This window comes from Aphis gossypii, chromosome 3 (genome assembly GCF_020184175.1).
Source record: "Aphis gossypii isolate Hap1 chromosome 3, ASM2018417v2, whole genome shotgun sequence".
NCBI classification, from domain to species: domain Eukaryota; kingdom Metazoa; phylum Arthropoda; class Insecta; order Hemiptera; family Aphididae; genus Aphis; species Aphis gossypii.
This window is the reverse complement of record NC_065532.1, coordinates 33,017,153-33,035,969: the sequence shown is the minus strand read 5'-3', so window position 1 is coordinate 33,035,969 and position 18,817 is coordinate 33,017,153. Positions and strand designations below refer to the sequence as shown.

General features: G+C 29.0%; 1 protein-coding gene across 50 annotated transcripts in view; it reads right to left on the bottom strand.

The window, feature by feature from the left end:
* Positions 1-650: 650 nt before the first annotated feature.
* LOC114131448 (microtubule-associated protein futsch-like) overlaps positions 651-18,817 on the bottom strand; it is a 28,665-nt gene continuing 10,498 nt past the window's right edge. The window contains exons 3-13 of one of the 50 annotated variants that reach the window (XM_050204805.1): positions 14,161-14,259; positions 13,897-14,069; positions 13,063-13,614; positions 9,699-12,549; positions 9,102-9,551; positions 8,412-8,489; positions 8,040-8,108; positions 6,924-7,001; positions 3,951-6,776; positions 3,575-3,835; positions 651-3,507 (exon numbers count right to left, since the gene is read on the bottom strand). In XM_050204805.1, coding sequence (XP_050060762.1) covers positions 3,338-3,507; positions 3,575-3,835; positions 3,951-6,776; positions 6,924-7,001; positions 8,040-8,108; positions 8,412-8,489; positions 9,102-9,551; positions 9,699-12,549; positions 13,063-13,614; positions 13,897-14,069; positions 14,161-14,259 — 7,607 coding nt within the window. In that variant the 3' untranslated portion in view covers positions 651-3,337. Of the gene's footprint in view, positions 3,508-3,574; positions 3,836-3,950; positions 6,855-6,923; positions 7,893-8,039; positions 8,109-8,411; positions 8,490-8,717; positions 8,796-9,101; positions 9,552-9,698; positions 12,550-13,062; positions 13,615-13,896; positions 14,070-14,160; positions 14,260-18,817 lie in introns of all 50 variants that reach the window. The other 49 variants (XM_050204806.1, XM_050204791.1, XM_050204804.1 and 46 more) reach the window with 49 other exon arrangements.

Sequence of the window (18,817 nt, the reverse complement as noted above, 5' to 3'; positions counted from 1 at the left end):
GAAGAAGTTATTGCGAAGAATCTGGGCTTCAAAATACTAACCAAAATTTCAAAAGTTATGCTGGGAGAAGAAATCACAATGGATAATTTACCTGAAGATATTTCTTGTGATGATCTACTATATTTCAAATACGCACCAATTTCTTCGGTTGACGTGGAGCGGAGCTTTTCGGTATACAAAAATATGTTGGCAGATAACCGGCGGTCATTTAAATTTGAAAATTTATCAAAGTCGTTGATTGTGAATTGCAAAATTTAAAAATGTATATTAATTAATAATATTTTTAATTACCTGTCAAAGAAATTTGAATAAAAATCGTAGTAGTATAATAATGTTTTTTTCCTTCTATTTATAAATTTAAAAAAATAAGGGCATATTTAAGCGCATATATCACGATTTTTAAGCGCATAAGTGCATGCATATTTCGGTAGTTTTTAGTGCATAAACTTCCGGGCCCTACGGCATAATAGATAATAAGCACTGATAGTGTTTATGTAGGTGTGACACTAATTTTATTTCAGTCAGTTTTTAGGTACCTACCTATTACATTTTACATAGAGCCATTTTTATTAATGTATTGAGATATTGAGTATAAGAAAAATAATAACTTTTTTTTATAAGATTCCTAAAATAATAATAAAAAAAATCAGTTTGGTTCTAAAATCAAACATTTAATTATCAAATTACAGATTCTAATTAACTATCCTTATACAATAATATCATTTGCGTATTTTAAGAGCTGGAAGGTTAAGTTATTTATATTTAAACTTGAATAAAATTAATAATAATAATAATAATAATGATAATTGATAATACAAAGTGTATATAATAATAAATTAGTAAAAAAAAGAAAAATATCTGTAAGGCCGATGTAGAACAACATAAGCATTTTCTTTAAATTTGATAAATTTCACATACGAGTATAAAAGGAAAAATGTAAAATTAAAGAAATAAAACAATATATATATATAAAAAAAAAATGCTGTTTTATCACAAGCTATTTTATCTACTTGCGAAATGTAATCAAGTATTTTCTTTAAATTGTGTACTTCATTTTTATTAACGCTTAGATAACATTTATAAACTTGTAAATAGCTAAGTAATACACGATAGGTATATAATATATGATATAACAAATAAATTAGACTTATTAATAATACAACAAAACACTGTTTTTAATATGCAAATGCAAAAATCGATTCGTATAGGTATTATATTAGAAGATCGTGCAGACTGCGTAATTTTTAAAATAATAATAAATATGTTTTTTTTTTAATTCACTAAAGATAAAAATATAAAATACAATTAAAAAATAAACTATAAACTTAAACTACACATTAATAAACCTAATGCGATGAGTTAATCTGTAGAACGCACTTCAATGAATTAATAACATTGTTATGATGATTATTCATTACAATTAACTATTCGTATAAAAGATTAATGTATAATGATACTAACATTTTTAAAAACTAAAATACATAAATCACGTTTTTTCTTAAGTCATCAGAGTAACTTTATCCTTGACGGAACATAGCACCATTTAAAAAATGTCTCGTAAAAAGTTTTCACGATTCCTAAATAATAATCATACCAAGCCTTCGAAGTAGGTCGACGAGCTATATGAATGCGTGGATAATAAATATTATATAGGTACGAGTAAAATTATGTCTTTTTATAAGACCCACAAAGCCACAAATATATGTTGACAATGATTGTTAGATAGGATCTAGTGAGATTATAGATATAATTTTCTAGTGTTTAATTCACTTATAGCACGCGTACAGTGAAATACATTAAATTTATTCATACATATCATATAATACTTATAAGTTATAATATGGCATGACTCATATCCACTGAAAATGATAACAACACGGTAATAAATAAAATAAAATGAGGGTTAAAAATTATGTTTAAAGTACTGTGTTTAAGAGAGGATGGAGAAATTGGACGTAATGAAGTAGGAGTGTTCTGGACAGAAAATCGCATTAATGCGTTAGTTGTACATATTAGATTAGGTATATTATACAGCGATTCTAATTTACGATATTACCCAAAAATAAATCATAAGCTCGATGAACAGTTATCAACCTAATGTCTATCACTGGTTATTGTGGTTTCTCAACTATAATTTATTTTTATTGTCGTTAACAGGTTTTTCATTGAGGTGCGTCATTAAATTTTTATCCATCTTTACCCTCGAAGAAATCGGAATGCAAAACGCAGTACCTACCTACCTATTAATGTTATTCTTATGTTTACGCACGGAAAAATATCACATTTTCCGCGATATTCTACGATCAAAAATCATGTGAATTAATAATAATAGTACCAAAATTAATTCTGATAAACATAAAAAAGCTTTTCAGTTAATTTATTCTTCGAACCTATCTAATTAAATGGAAGATATATTCATAGAAAATTATAACAGTCAAACATTATATTAACCGGTTTAGCCTATAATAACAATAATTCGGAATAAAATATTTATGATGAATTAATACCTACATCAGGCTTTTAGTAAAATATGAATACGACTCAATGTTTGGATTAACTTAAATAAAGGATTCTTAAATATAATACCTACTATAAATTGTCGAACATTCAAACAATTATTTATGGGAAACATATTAGGTATAAAGGTTATTCAGCAATTTATTATCCGATTTTAAACGGTCTCTCCGATTACCCTGTCGTACAGTCAGTTCGTAAAAATGTATTATTAAAAATGTTCATCACATAACGTTTTCGACATGTTTAAGTTCCAATTCCCAAAGCGAATTTGTAAAAACTATATATTATGATAAAATATTATCTGCTATTTTCATTATCTTTTACTTTACACAATACACATATTTAAGTAAAAACATATAAAGCATATGTATTGCGTATCTTACTGTAAATATTTTAAGAAGAATAAAAAAAAAGTAATTATTGAACAATTATAAAGTTGGTTAAAGTGAAATAGAAGCGCCCGATGTTAGTACTAAAAAAATGTGAATGAATAAAAAAAGTAGCTAAAATGTATTAAAATGTTTTCATATGAAATAGAATGAAAAAAAGTAGAACTACCCAGGATGGATTGTCCAGTCTTGTAATTTAGTGTGCATTTTTTATTCGCACGCTCTGCTAAAAAAAAATTCAGAACGGAAGCGAATATACTTGTACTTGTTTACACTAATAATATATTAATATAAAGCAGCCATACATTTCATTAAGAAGTAAAATGGACAGATAGTTTTATCAGTTATCACACTTAACAATATATTTCTAATAATATGATGGACGAAGACTATTTCATTACTCGCATTAGTATGTATCTATAATTACTTAATTAAAATTCTAGTCTATATGCGGAGCAGCTGGTATTATGATCTTGTAATTTTATCGTGCATCGACTAGCGCTGGGACTTAAATCAATCTTCAACTTGGTCAGCAGCTCTTCATTTTCTGCCACCCATTGACCCAGCGTATCAGTATCATAAGTTGGTATTATGGTGACTTCTATTTTAATACACTTCATTATAATAACGAACAAACGTTTAAAAATGTTATAAATTATGATACTAACCTAAATCTTGATCCTCCCAAGCCTGTTTACCTTCGATTAAGGCATTTAAGACTTCTTTACTAGGGTCAGTACCGCTAAAAACGTAATTTCTAGCTCGTACGCGCTTAAAGAAGTCAGCAGATACATATTTTGAATTTCCATGATGTGGCACATAAATAAGATCCAGATAAACAGGATTAATTCTCGACATCCGACTTGATGATCGACTCCTAAGTTTGCTCGGCGACTCCGATCGTCGAATTCGATTTTGCGAGTCTTTATCTGAAAATTTAATGCAATATTAAAATATTACTTTTTACTTAACCCATTTCATAATACTATAAATTACATAAATATTATAATATTATAAAATATATAATTATTGTTATGCTCTTACCCATGACATTAATTATTGGTTTGTTGTCCATAATTTTTTTCAACTTTTTGGGTGTAATCTTACTACTCATATTTTGAGTTTCTCCGAGTTCAAGGACCGGCTGTGTTGGAGAAGGAAGACCAAATGGTTTTCCCCATTCACGTATTGGATCAAAACCGTTATTATTAATGCTTTGTACTGGCGGTAGACCTAGTGGTTTACCCCAACTCTGAACCGTATCGGATGAAGTGCTTTGGTTTTGATTAATATTATCATGTTCAGTTGTTTTAATTTCTGTAACATGGTTACCATTTGCTTCAGTAGTTGTCAAATCTTCTCCTCTAGTAATCCTATGTTCCTGAATGGCTTTATTAAAATCGATATTAATTTCTACTTGTCGATTATCGAGTTGCATTTGGATTGGTGATGGTCCAGTTGACATAGGAGATCCAGCCATATCATCATCGGTTTCAATTTTATTGTCTTCGTTATCATCATCGTCTTCATCAATATTCATTGCCGATCTAGACATGCTAGATTCGCTTTGAGGAGTATATGGCCGCTCGTCATCACTACTACATTGATGTAATGCTTCGTGTACATCTCTTTTTAATTGCATTACTATATCTTTAGTAACACCCAAGTCTTCACTATTTAGAGTAACACCTAATGGTTGGTTTACACAAATGTCTGTTAATGATGAATTATTCATGATATTTTTCTCATTAGATGATTTCACTATATCTTCAATTAAAACATTTGATAATTTACTAATACATTCTTCTGAAGTAATACTAGAAATTGGATTGACCGTTTTTAAATTTTTGGATTCATTGTCAGTTATAGCGGTATGTTTGGTAAAAGATTCGTCGTTAATATTTTTCCCTACCATTTGAGCAACATTCATTATACCAGTCTTATTATTTTCTTCAATCAATATTGTAGAAATATCTGAGGACTTAATATTAGAAACAGTGATATTTTCAGCAGGAAGACTATGATCTGTATTTTTCTCATTTATGTTATCATGTTTTTCACTAACTTTGACTTCATCGTCGAGTTGTAAAGGTTTTTCAATCTTGTTCAAAGCATAAGTATTTTTTTCAAACTGTAATAATGGTTCAGTTTCAACTTTTAATACTTCATTGTTATTTTTTAAAGTAGATTCGTTTATACCGCATGACGATTCATATGTATTATTCGTAGACATTTTTTTATCGTCATCTGTTAAAAATTTAGCAATTTCTTCACACAAAGATCCTATTCTGCCTAAAGATTTTGATTCTTCCACTTTTTTTTCAATAACATTGGTTTCGATTATTTCGAAAGGTGACAAAATGATTTTATTATTTTCAATTTGTAACTTTTGTGTTTCATCAAATATAGAACTTGATTTTGATGATTGATTTTTTTCTTCTTCTGTTTTTTGAGGAATTGAATTTAGAGTACTTGAAATTAAATTTCCTTTATTGCCAGTTTCATTATTAGAAGATTTCATTGATTCTTCGCCCACAGATCCCTCTTTATTGTCTATTTTACATTCTGTATTTTCAGCGATAAGTGTTGGAGAAACTATTCGTTCACATGTTTTATTTGAAATGACATTTTCTGTTACTTTATTAAACGACATATTTAGCATTTCATCACACAAGGATCCAGATTTGTTGAATATTTTAGAATTATCATCAATGCTATGGTCATAAATATTTGATTCTTGAAGACTAGAGCTCTTTTCCCCAATTTGTAATTTTGAAGGTTTATCAATTAAATCATCGATAATAGAACTTTTCCTACTAGAAAGTTTTGAAGATTGAGTATTAATTTCTTGACAAATTGAACTAGTACTACTTGACGAAATTGTTATGGATTCATTCTTATCCTGACAAAACGAATCTTTTCTACTACTTGTTTCAATATCATATTTGTCCATTGCTAATGTTGGTGTACTCTCTGTATCTTGGCAAATTGAATTACTCTTATTTATTAATGATGTAGAAACTATTTCTTGTTCTTTAAAAGATATGTCAGATATAGTATTTTCTAAAGTGGAGTATTTATTAATACTAGGTACAGAATCAAGTAATTCTTCTTCTGAATTGGGTCTACTAGAAATAACCCTTTCATTGGTATTTTTTTCAAAACAATCTATTTTTATTGGTTCCCTATAATTAATTGAGCTAGTTTCATTACTAGATGCATTAAATTCTTGTTTGTCTGTAAGAGAATTATAAACAATATCTTGGTCTTGGTTAATTGAACTCGGTCTACTTTTTAATTTCGTCACATCAGTATTTATTTCTAGTTCCGACGATTTTAATGGTTCTTCACATATGGAACTGGCTTTTCTTGAAACCTTTGAGTATTGATTATCATGTAGTGGTTCATGAGATATAGAACTGGATATCATTGTTTTGATCTTGTCTGATGCCGTGGCTTCACATAATAGAGATTCCACTAATTCATCACAAACTGAACCTGCTTTACTTGATGCTTTGGAATCCATTATATCGGTGGTTATTTCCTGTTCATCTGTTGTAATAGAACCGGATCTACTAGCAACTTTAGAAGAAGACGTAATTGTTTCATAAACTGGAGATTTAACGTGTTTATCACAAACTGAGCCCGCCCTACTAGACACCTTTGAATCTTGGTTATCATTTACGTTTTCAGTAGTTTTTTCTTGTTCGTTTGTAATAGAACCGGATCTACTTGCAACTTTAGAAGAAGACGTAATTGTTTCACGAATCGGAGATTTCACAGGTTCATCACAAACTGAACTTGACTTACTTGATGCTTTGGATTCCAGTTTATCGAGGGTTTTTTCTTGTTCATCTGTTGTAATAGAACCTGATCTGCTTGAAACTTTATTGGCTGTTAAAATTGTTTCATGAACTGGAGATTTCACTGGTTCATCACAAACTGAACCTGCTGTACTTGATGCTTTGGATTCCAGTTTATCGAGGGTTTTTTCTTGTTCCTCCGTTGTAATAGAACCGGATCTGCTTGCAACTTTATCGGCTGTCAAAATTGTTTCATGAACTGGAGATTTCACTGGTTCATCACAAACTGAACCTGCTTTACTTGATGCTTTGGAATCTATTTTATCGGTGGTTATTTCCTGTTCATCTGTTGTAATAGAACCGGATCTACTAGCAACTTTAGAAGAAGACGTAATTGTTTCATGAACTGGAGATTTAACTTGTTCATCACAAACTGAACCTGCTTTACTTGATGCTTTGGATTCCAGTTTATCGAGGGTTTTTTCTTGTTCATCTGTTGTAATAGAACCTGATCTGCTTGCAACTTTATCGGCTGTCAAAATTGTTTCATGAACTGGAGATTTCACTGGTTCATCACAAACTGAACCTGCTTTACTTGATGCTTTGGATTCCAGTTTATCGAGGGTTTTTTCTTGTTCCTCCGTTGTAATAGAAGCGGATCTACTTGCAACTTTAGAAGAAGACGTAATTGTTTCATGAACTGGAGATTTTACATGTTCATCACAAACTGAGCCTGCCCTACTAGACTCCTTTGAACCTTGGTTTTCATTCACGTTTTCTGTAGTTTTTTCTTGTTCGTTTGTAATAGAACCAGACCTACTTGTAACTATATTAGCTGTCAAAATTGTTTCATGAACTGGAGATTTCACTGGTTCATCACAAACTGAACCTGCTTTACTTGATGCTTTGGATTCCAGTTTATCGAGGGTTTTTTCTTGTTCATCTGTTGTAATAGAACCTGATCTGCTTGGAACTTTATTGGCTGTCAAAATTGTTTCATGAACTGGAGATTTCACTGGTTCATCACAAACTGAACCTGCTTTACTTGATGCTTTGGAATCTATTTTATCGGTGGTTATTTCCTGTTCATCTGTTGTAATAGAACCGGATCTGCTTGCAACTTTATCGGCTGTCAAAATTGTTTCATGAACTGGAGATTTCACTGGTTCATCACAAACTGAACCTGACTTACTTGATGTTTTGGATTCCAGTTTATCGAGGGTTTTTTCTTGTTCATCTATTGTAATAGAACCTGATCTGCTTGGAACTTTATTGGCTGTCAAAATTGTTTCATGAATCGGAGATTTCACAGGTTCATCACAAACTGAACCTGACTTACTTGATGTTTTGGATTCCAGTTTATCGAGGGTTTTTTCTTGTTCTTCTGTTGTAATAGAACCTGATCTGCTTGTAACTTTAGAAGAAGACGTAATTGTTTCATGAACTGGAGATTTTACATGTTCATCACAAACTGAGCCTGCCCTACTAGACTCCTTTGAACCTTGGTTTTCATTCACGTTTTCTGTAGTTTTTTCTTGTTCGTTTGTAATAGAACCAGATCTACTTGTAAGTATATTAGCTGTCAAAATTGTTTCATGAACTGGAGATTTCACTGGTTCATCACAAACTGATCCTGCCTTACTTGATGCTTTGGAATCCTGTTTATCAGTGGTCTTTTCTTGTTCTTCTGTTGTAATAGAACCTGATCTGCTTGTAACTTTATCGGCTGTCAAAATTGTTTCATGAACTGGAGATTTCACTGGTTCATCACAAACTGAACCTGCTTTACTTGATGCTTTGGAGTCCTGTTTATCGGTGGTTATTTCCTGTTCATCTGTTGTATTAGAACCGGATCTACTAGCAACTTTAGAAGAAGACAAAATTGTTTCATGAAGCGGAGATTTTACTGGTTCATCACAAACTGAACTTGCCTTACTAGACGCTTTTGAATCTTTTTTGTCATTGGATATTTCTGTAGTTTCTTTTTGTTTGTCTGTTGCAATAGAACCAGATCTGCTTGCTACTTTATCGGCTGTCAAAATTGTTTCATGAACTGGAGATTTCACTGGTTCATCACAAACTGAACCTGCTTTACTTGATGCTTTGGAGTCCTGTTTATCGGTGGTTATTTCCTGTTCATCTGTTGTATTAGAACCGGATCTACTAGCAACTTTAGAAGAAGACAAAATTGTTTCATGAAGCGGAGATTTTACTGGTTCATCACAAACTGAACTTGCCTTACTAGACGCTTTTGAATCTTTTTTGTCATTGGATATTTCTGTAGTTTCTTTTTGTTTGTCTGTTGCAATAGAACCAGATCTGCTTGCTACTTTATCGGCTGTCAAAATTGTTTCATGAACTGAAGATTTCACTGGTTCATCACAAACTGAACCTGCTTTACTTGATGCTTTGGAATCCTGTTTATCGGTGGTTTTTTCCTGTTCTTCTGTTATAATAGAACCGGATCTACTAGCAACTTTAGAAGACGATGTAAATGTTTCATGAACTGGAGATTTTACATGTTCATCACAAACTGAGCCTGCCCTACTAGACGCCTTTGAATTTTGGTTATCATTCACGTTTCCTGTAGTTTTTTCTTGTTCGTTTGTAATAGAAGCGGATCTACTTGCAACTTTAGAAGAAGACGTATTGGTTTCATGAATCGGAGATTTCACTGGTTCATCACAAACTGAACCTGCTTTACTTGATGCTTTGGATTCCAGTTTATCGAGGGATTTTTCTTGTTCATCTGTTGTAATAGAACCTGATCTGCTTGAAACTTTATTGGCTGTTAAAATTGTTTCATGAACTGGAGATTTCACTGGTTCATCACAAACTGAACCTGCTTTACTTGATGCTTTGGAATCCTGTTTATCGAGGGTTTTTTCTTGTTCATCTGTTGTAATAGAACCTGATCTGCTTGGAACTTTATCGGCTGTCAAAATTGTTTCATGAACTGGAGACTTCACTGGTTCATCACAAACTGAACCTGACTTACTTGATGTTTTGGATTCCAGTTTATCGAGGGTTTTTTCTTGTTCATCTGTTGTAATAGAACCTGATCTGCTTGGAACTTTATTGGCTGTCAAAATTGTTTCATGAACTGGAGATTTCACTGGTTCATCACAAACTGAACCTGCTTTACTTGATGCTTTGGAATCCTGTTTATCGGTGGTTTTTTCCTGTTCTTCTGTTATAATAGAACCGGATCTACTAGCAACTTTAGAAGACGATGTAAATGTTTCATGAACTGGAGATTTAACGTGTTCATCACAAACTGAGCCTGCCCTACTAGACGCCTTTGAATCTTGGTTATCATTCACGTTTCCTGTAGTTTTTTCTTGTTCGTTTGTAATAGAAGCGGATCTACTTGCAACTTTAGAAGAAGACGTAATTGTTTCATTAACCGGAGATTTCACTGGTTCATCACAAACTGAAGCTTCCTTACTTGATGCTTTTGAATCTTTTTTATCTTCGGATATTTCTGTAGTTTTTGCTTGGTCATCAGTGATAGATCCGGATCTACTTGCAACTTTAGAAGAAGATGTAACTGTTTCGTTAACCGGGGATTTCACTGGCTCCTCACAAACCGATCCTGCATTACTTGATGCTTTGGAGTCCTGTTTATCGGTGGTTTTTTCCGTAGTATTTGCTTTTTTGTCTATTGAAATAGAACCGGATCTACTTGTAATTTTACTAGATGATGTATTTGTGTCATTAAGTGAAGATTGAACTTGTTCATTATCAATTGAATCTGGTTTAGTAGATACCTTAGACTCATGGGTTGCCCTGATGTGTTCTGATACTCTCTCTTGTTCTTCAGTAGTTGATCCTGATCTATTTATAACATTAGTAGCTGTCGTAATAGTTTCATTAACCATAGTTTGTAATGTCTCATCAGAAAGTGAACCTCTAGATTTCGCTTTTTCTTGAATTTCTATTTGTTTTTCTTGATTTATCAATTCTGCGCATACATTTATAGTTTCAGTATTACCGTGACTATAGTTTTGTAAATTTTCATGTATTAGGTGATTGTTAATCTCATGTTCGTTTTGTTTTTTTAACTCATCAATTTTGTCTGTTATTTCACACAAATCCTTGGATGATTCAAGTAGATGTTCTATTAATTTACTTTCTTTTTTTTCTACGTATTCATCTTCTTTTTCAGATTCTTCGTCAAGTTCTGTATCCAACAAATTAACGTTATCCAATACTTGTCGTTTTAATGCTTCTGGAGATGAATCTAATGATACCAGTACATATTCGGCATTTTCTACTTGAACAATTTCTTGTGATTCAATTTCTGTTTCAATTACTTTTTCTGTAACTTTTGTTTTATGTTCATCTGCTTCTTCGTGAAATGGTAAATCAGCAACTTCATCTGGTGTTTTTAATGCATCTTTTGCTTTTTTAAATTCTTCGGATTTTTGGTCTGATTCGTTAACTTCGATTTCTTTTTTTGAGTCATTTATTTTTTCATCTTCTGGCATAGTGGGCGCTGTAGTGGCTCCAGAATCTGACAATTTTTCTACGCATTTTTCTTTAATTACTATATCCTTGGCAGTTGTTAAAATCCCATCCAATTCATTGGCAATGATTTTTTTCCCATCTGGAGTCAATAGTTTTTCTGGTGTAATCGCTACTTTTTCCACAATTAAAATATCTTCTTCTTCGCCACTTTTATCTTTATCACCACTTATCAAACTAGATTTATAAATAATATTTGAGTCTTTTTTCGAAGAAATACCTTCTGTTTCAATTTCATTTATTGGTTTGGCTGGCTTTATTTCTTTTTTAGTTATTTGAGTTCGCTTTAAACCAGAATTCGTTCTTGAAGAAACCAAAACTTTACGATTAGCTTCCTCTTTTTTACTTTTAGTAGGAGTACTTGAAGGAGATTTTATTGTTGATTTTGGTTTGATAACTTGTTTAATTGGTTTAGGCGTTTTTTCTTGATTTTCAATTGGAGTAGTTGGTGTTGATTTATCAGTAGGAGGAGATTTAGATGATAATTTTAATGTTTTTTTAATAGTTGTACTTTTTTGTATAACCTTGTTAGAATTTACTTTTGCACTAATTGAACTATATTTATGTTCAATTTTTGTTTTTGAGTTAACTGTTTCTTTCGTAACTGTCTTTAAATTTGGTTTTGATTTTTCTGCCTCAACTGGGAATTTTGGTTTTGGAGTTCCTTCTTTGGGTACTGTTGGTATTATAGCTGTTTGTATAACAGCATTTGAGGCTGATGTTGATACTTCTAAATTTTCCATAGTTTTAACGGCTTTAGTTTCACCAGGAATCATTTTTTCAAGAACTGTCTTCTTTGTTGTTTGTGATTTTATTGTTACTGATGTAGATGAACTCATTGATTTAATAGAGCATGAAGGATGCTTTAAAAATTCAAGATGTCTGACTCTTTCTAAAGATTCAAATATTTTATTTTGAGGACTACTTCCGGGAAAAAAAATTCTAGTGATGGTAGTATTTGGATTTGCTGGTTGCCATACTAGCAGTGTACAAACAGATATAATGTTAGGCAATGGAAACTGCAAATCTTTAGTAGGATTAAATAATTTTTGATCACCTTCATTCCATTTTGTCAAAAAGTCTTTTACCTCTTTACTGTCTTTAGAAGGATTTAATACATACATATCGAGTTTTCCATGTCCAACTTTATGATATAAATTGATGGGTTCTAAATTTATGTTTCGATAACATAAATGCGGACGAAGTTGCAATTGTTTAAGATCAGTTATTATGCTTTGTGCTGTATCTATTAAGCTAATTGAAAGAACATCTTGTTTAGCATCAGTGTTAGGAGATGATATTTGTTTTCTTGTCTGAAAATAAAGATATATTGTATGTGTTAAATACAACAATGAATTTTCTTAATCCTTAATGATAGAAAAGAAAATATTATTCAATGTTTTTTTCGTTTCTAAATAATTTAATTATATTTGCTCTAAACAAAAAATGTTGAAATAGAAATTGTAATGTATTAACTCAAAATAACAATTCACTAACAAATAATGAGATTTATAAGAAATATTGAATTTTTGCATCTAAATTTAAATTATTAAACATTGAATTTATAAATTTAAAGAAATTATTAAATGTTATATAAAACATTGATTTTACATAAGTGATTTTATAAAATATTTTTGGGCTCATCTGCAGAAACAGCGTTGTGCTAATTGAAATTAATCGAAACTGAACATTTACAATGTCTATTTTTGCTCATTCTATTAATTTATTCAACTTAAATACATTTTTCATTATTTTTATATATTTTACTTTAAAAAATGTTGATAATATTGTGCATTTAAAATTATTTATTATTTCAAATTTCTTACCTTGAAGTTACAAAAAAAATGTCCTATTTGTGGATACAATGATGACATGGTTTTTCGTTTTAAAAAGGATGCAACTCCTTCTAAATTACTACTGTTGAGTCTTGTTAATAGTACTGCATCTAATCGATCCAAGTGTCTTGCAAAACCCCAAAAACAAGAATTTCTTCCCGCTCCTCCATCGATTAACATGTTGAATCCATTGATGCCAAATAATGCGGAATCGCCTTGTCCAGCAGGAAATACATAAAGTGTAGGTCTACTAAATCTGATATTTCCCACAACTTGTGACCCTTCAAGTAGTATATCAAGTTCAACCACTTCAATTTTATCACAAAGCCACCTTACAGTTGATTCTATTGACTCATTGTCAACTATTTTTTCCGGCGGATTTAACAAAAAACGCGTGCCTTTAAGTCGACTAACTTGATTCCAATCAGCGTCTGCAGAACAATGAAGATCAATACGAATATGGTTTTCATGGAGTCTAATTGTGCGCTGAGCTTCAGCCGTTTTATATGCATCTAAGAAGTCAATGACCGAAAATGAACCATCCTATAATTATAAAAACATATTTTAAGAAAATTATATTTTAAATGGATTTTATAATTGAAACTAAACGTGTTTATCAAAAATATTATTCAATTTCTTAATTCAATACAAATTAAATATAATATGTATTTTGTGCACAATAATTTATAGTACCTAATACCTATCCTATATAATACATAGTATGTATGTATATTAGTATTGAAATAATATAAGTAAAAAGCTCTAATAATAATAATTGCTTACAAAATATAATGTATTATTTTTAATTAAATAAAATTAACTAACCTGGACGATCCACGATCCATTTTCTGTGAACGAATATCCTGCATGAATAATGCATCTATACTTTGTAAAACTTGCTAATAAGTTTCTTACGCATTGCACTAATGTACTGTGTTGAGGGTTAATAAGAATTTCTGCCACTAAATTATCACTTACATATTGAAAAAGTTGTTCACCTAAAATATATTTTACAATACCACAATTTAAAATGGTTTTACTACTACAACTTTAATATTTTATAAAAATTAAATAAAATCATAAATATACCATTTTTGCCTTCTTCGCCTTCGATGTTTTGATTAACAATAGCATTAAGTTCAGTTACTATTTCAACGCCACTCTCTTCATAATTCCAACACGAAAGCCCTAAAATATTAACCAATAGGTGATTATTTTACTGAGTATTACAACAATATTTGCCATGTGATTTCTGATAAATAATAGATTATAAGTAAAACGTGTTTTAGTGGGTATGTAGAGCTTTTCGTTTGATATTTCTACATACAACAATTATAATTATAATTTTGATTTCAACAGTAACATATTTTTTTTTTAATAATAAGGGAATTAAATTAAATAAACTATAATATATATATAAATATATGATTTTTTTTCAGTTTTTATACTATATTTAAGATTAAAATGTATAGTATTTAACTACTAAGTATTAATAGTATCGTGTTTTTATTTTTTAACTGTTAAATTATTATAATACATGAAAATACTAAAAATGTATTTCATTTGATGATTAGAATGGTTAGATAGATAATATAATATTATATAAAACTAATTTTTATTGTTACATACTATTGATTAATCATATTGCTGTATTTTTCATATAGTCCAAAATATAGCTAAATGAGAATGAAATTCGTTTCATTTATGGGCGATTAAAAATAAATAAACTATTTTTATTTTCATATTTTTGTATATTTTGGAAATTTTTAAGATAACTGCAGTTTTTTTATTAAATTATATCATATTATACAATACATATAATTATATCATTTATCAATGACAAGGTTAATTAGATTAATATCATTAAATAATAATAAACGTGAAAATAATTTAAAACTTTTTTAAAAATATTTACTTTATAATATTTAGTTTAAGTTTTATTTTCATGTAAGTCTGTCGTATTTAGTTTATCGATCAAATTTATATTTGGAACAAGAAACCATTGTTGGTTGTCTATCAATCACTTTTGTCTAAAAATAGTTTCTATAGCTTCTTTACCTATAATAATCGATGAATTTTATAATTAAAAGAATAAGCGGTATCAACTTGTATAAGTACAATACATTGGATTATATCATTATATCGATTGGCTGTTTTATTAATTAGCTTATAGTTAAGCCGGATGAGAAAACAATCAATATTTCAACGAAATTAATGTGTTAAATATTTTAAGCCAACCAAAATTTTCATAATATTATGTATTATTAATACATTCAAATATTCAAATTAAAACCTCAGAATCTATTATAAAAGGGTTTTTTAAAATTAAAATACATAGATAATACAATAAGCAACACCCAAACCTTTTTATGAACTAAATGTATTGAAAATAATTTTTATGATTTAAAAAATAATACGTGTGAACCGCATATATAACGTAAGTTTCATATAATAGGTATTCTATTTATTTTTTTATTTTTTTAATAGTTTTGAAAGTATTCATATTATAGTATTTTAAGAGAAAAAAAAGCTTAAATTATATTCAAATAAACGAATCAATTAGTTAAAATTATTTCCATTTTCTGATGATTGAAAATATTATTTACATTATTATATTGTTTCAACAATAACAGAATTTAATATTAAATAACTTATTACACTCTATAGTAATCTATTAATATTTAGTTCATTAGTTTATATATAAATGCATTGTTTATGTTGGAAATAGATTTTTATATGTATATTACTAAGTTTACTTATTTGGATGAATAAAATAAAATAAAAAAATACAGTAAATGACCATAGTATAGGCTCATTCGATTTTTCTTTATGTAACTTTTGTTTCATACTATAAATCATATTTTTATTATTTTATATATTTGGGAACAATGGTTAATTAAATTTAAAATAGTTTATTTCTATTAAAATTAATATTTTTTTTACTTTTTAGTAATGGTGGACTTAATATTAACTGGAAACTGTTCAAATAAAAATGTATCATGAATTCATAAATAATCATTTTTAATAATGATTTGTTACTAAATACAAATCGTGTACATTAATGTAATAATACATAATAAGATAAAATTTGAACCTTTATAAAGTTGTTGCAGTCAATGGCAACAGACACCGAGGCTTATTTATTAATAAAATAAAATAATTTTTTGCATATTTCCTTATTTAATATTGGTTATAGGAGGCTATAGCTATTAATTTATTTTTGTAATTAAGTTCGTTATGATTTCAATTATGAACATAGTAAAATATTAAATAACTAAAATTGTTATATTTATAAATTAATAATAATGTACGGTAATTTATGTAAAATCTATTGTTTTACCTGCCTTATACTGAAGATGGTGTTAACTACACAGTTAGTAAACTATTAACTATGTTAATAAATTAAGCATTTTATCATCAAAACAAAATAAGTGTTAAGGGAATTTAAGACTATAGTACCTACAGTGGGTAGAGGTTAGAGGGTATTCACCAATTAGTTGTTTATAATAATATTCTTAAATTATAGGTAATTCGTAAAATTTACATTAAAATATTACGTATGTTCGTATGTATAATATTTAAAAAAATTATAAAAATGTTCATCATTATATTTTTGCCAGGTATGTATGGTTTGATTACCTACATGGATAACAGACTATAGTTATTTAACGAGCTCAGCTTCTTTGACCGATTGTATTCATATTGATCATTATAGTGTCTATCATATGAAGTGCAAGTTATGGATGCGGAATGTAACACAGAGTGTCACAATATGTACATAACATTCACTAAGGACATCGCTGTATAGTAAAATAAAAAACCTAAAAGGGCTTGATTTTTATTTTCCATCTTTGCTCTAACTTTTTTTAAGTACTCGTCGATCACTTGACCTGACATTTGTACGGATATTGCGTAATGCTAATGGACATCAGCTGATACCGTTAAACCTATGTGTGTATGGTGGGTGGAGAGGGGTTGTAGTCAGATAAGCCACGCCCAGCTCTTCGGCAACGTCACAGCCGAGTCCTGCAGCCCAATCAATACCTGACCTACTCTATCTTCTCTCAGAAAAAACTGCCAGAAAAATTTTCTCGCAAAATTGTTGAATTTATTAATGCTTTAAATTAGAAAATTTTCACCATATTCCAGCTTAATGGTCTTAATAATAATATATACTATTTTTGAAAATAGTGTTTACAAAATGATTTGCTTTTATCACGAAACTGTTAAACAAATCGGGGTATCTATAATATTAAGTTCTATTATACGCAAGGTTCTATAAGTAGTCATTATGTATTTATGTGACCATAATATGGTAATTATAGCCTATAGGTACTTAGGATATTAGTCTATTACAGGAACGTACCAATTTAAACAACCCATGTTTATTTTACAACGAGTTATACATACGTGATAATATTATTAAGACAAGATTATGCCTTTACATAAATTTAACATTGCAGTTTGTCTTTATTATTTATTAGACTCGGATACTATTTCACAAATTATTACTACTTAATACGCAAAGGAATAAGAAAATGTTATTTTTTTTTTTTAACCAAACATGAGACCGCGTCCGAGATTTAAGAACCAGTATTTTCAAAATTAAAAGTATTTAAATAATTGGCTTGAAAAAAGTAAAAAAAAATACACTGTGGAAATTATTGTATAAATACCCTCTTATCAAATGACGAATCAATTTTAGTAGCTACAAATTAACAATAAAACGGTTCAATGGTTGATTATTACTTAAATCCATCCACTTCGCGGTCGTATAAATTAAAGCTGTAGGTATATGTTTATTTTATATAGTTAGACTAGGTAGTAGGCACTCAATTATAATTAAGATCAATTAATAACAAAAACAATAAATGTGTTATTAGGTATTTAAAATTTAAAATATAATTGCATTTAATTTGCATTTCTTATAATTAAATAAATAAAATCTATTTTTAATAAATGTTTAATTGTAGAATATAGATTATAATAATTTATACATTTATAATATACAAATTATTACTTTTTTTTAGAGTCTGTACAAATATTATTTTGATATTTTGTATAACTTTATAGTTCGTCATATTTATATTCAAGTCCTAATTTAATATGCTAGTTATACCTTATTGTATTGGGTAAGACGTGCTATAAATAAGTATAAAATAAAAACATTATTTAAATTAATATTTTTTGGGTTAACTAATTTAATATTTTAATATATTATACACAAAAACCGTATAAAAATCATCAATTTTCTAATAAAAATTAAAAATAAAATTGTTTAGGTATACGTATACATATTTATTCATGTTTTCACATTTATAATTTCAAATCTACAATTTCGTCTAAGAGAATGTCAGTTCAATATATTGTGTTTTTTTTTATCTCTGGCCCACATGTAGCATAGCAAATTTATGTTCAGCATAACCAACTTTGTGTTGTTAGCTTTTATCAATATTAATGAGTGAATTAACTTATAATCAAACTTAAAGTCAAGAAAATTATCTGTGTGTTGGCTTTTTTATAGTACTTAAATTTGTATGCTAGCTAAGAATGTATTTAATTGTAAAATTTTACAATTTAAAAATGCTTATATTTCACTTCGTAAAAAAGCCAAAGTAAGAACACAGATTTAAAATTCAATAATAGGTCAATTTACTTTAACACCTAATAGGTGTCACCTATTAAAGTTTATGACACATGGTTGATTCTACTGAAAGTAAATTTGTTGTATTGTATAAACTGTAAA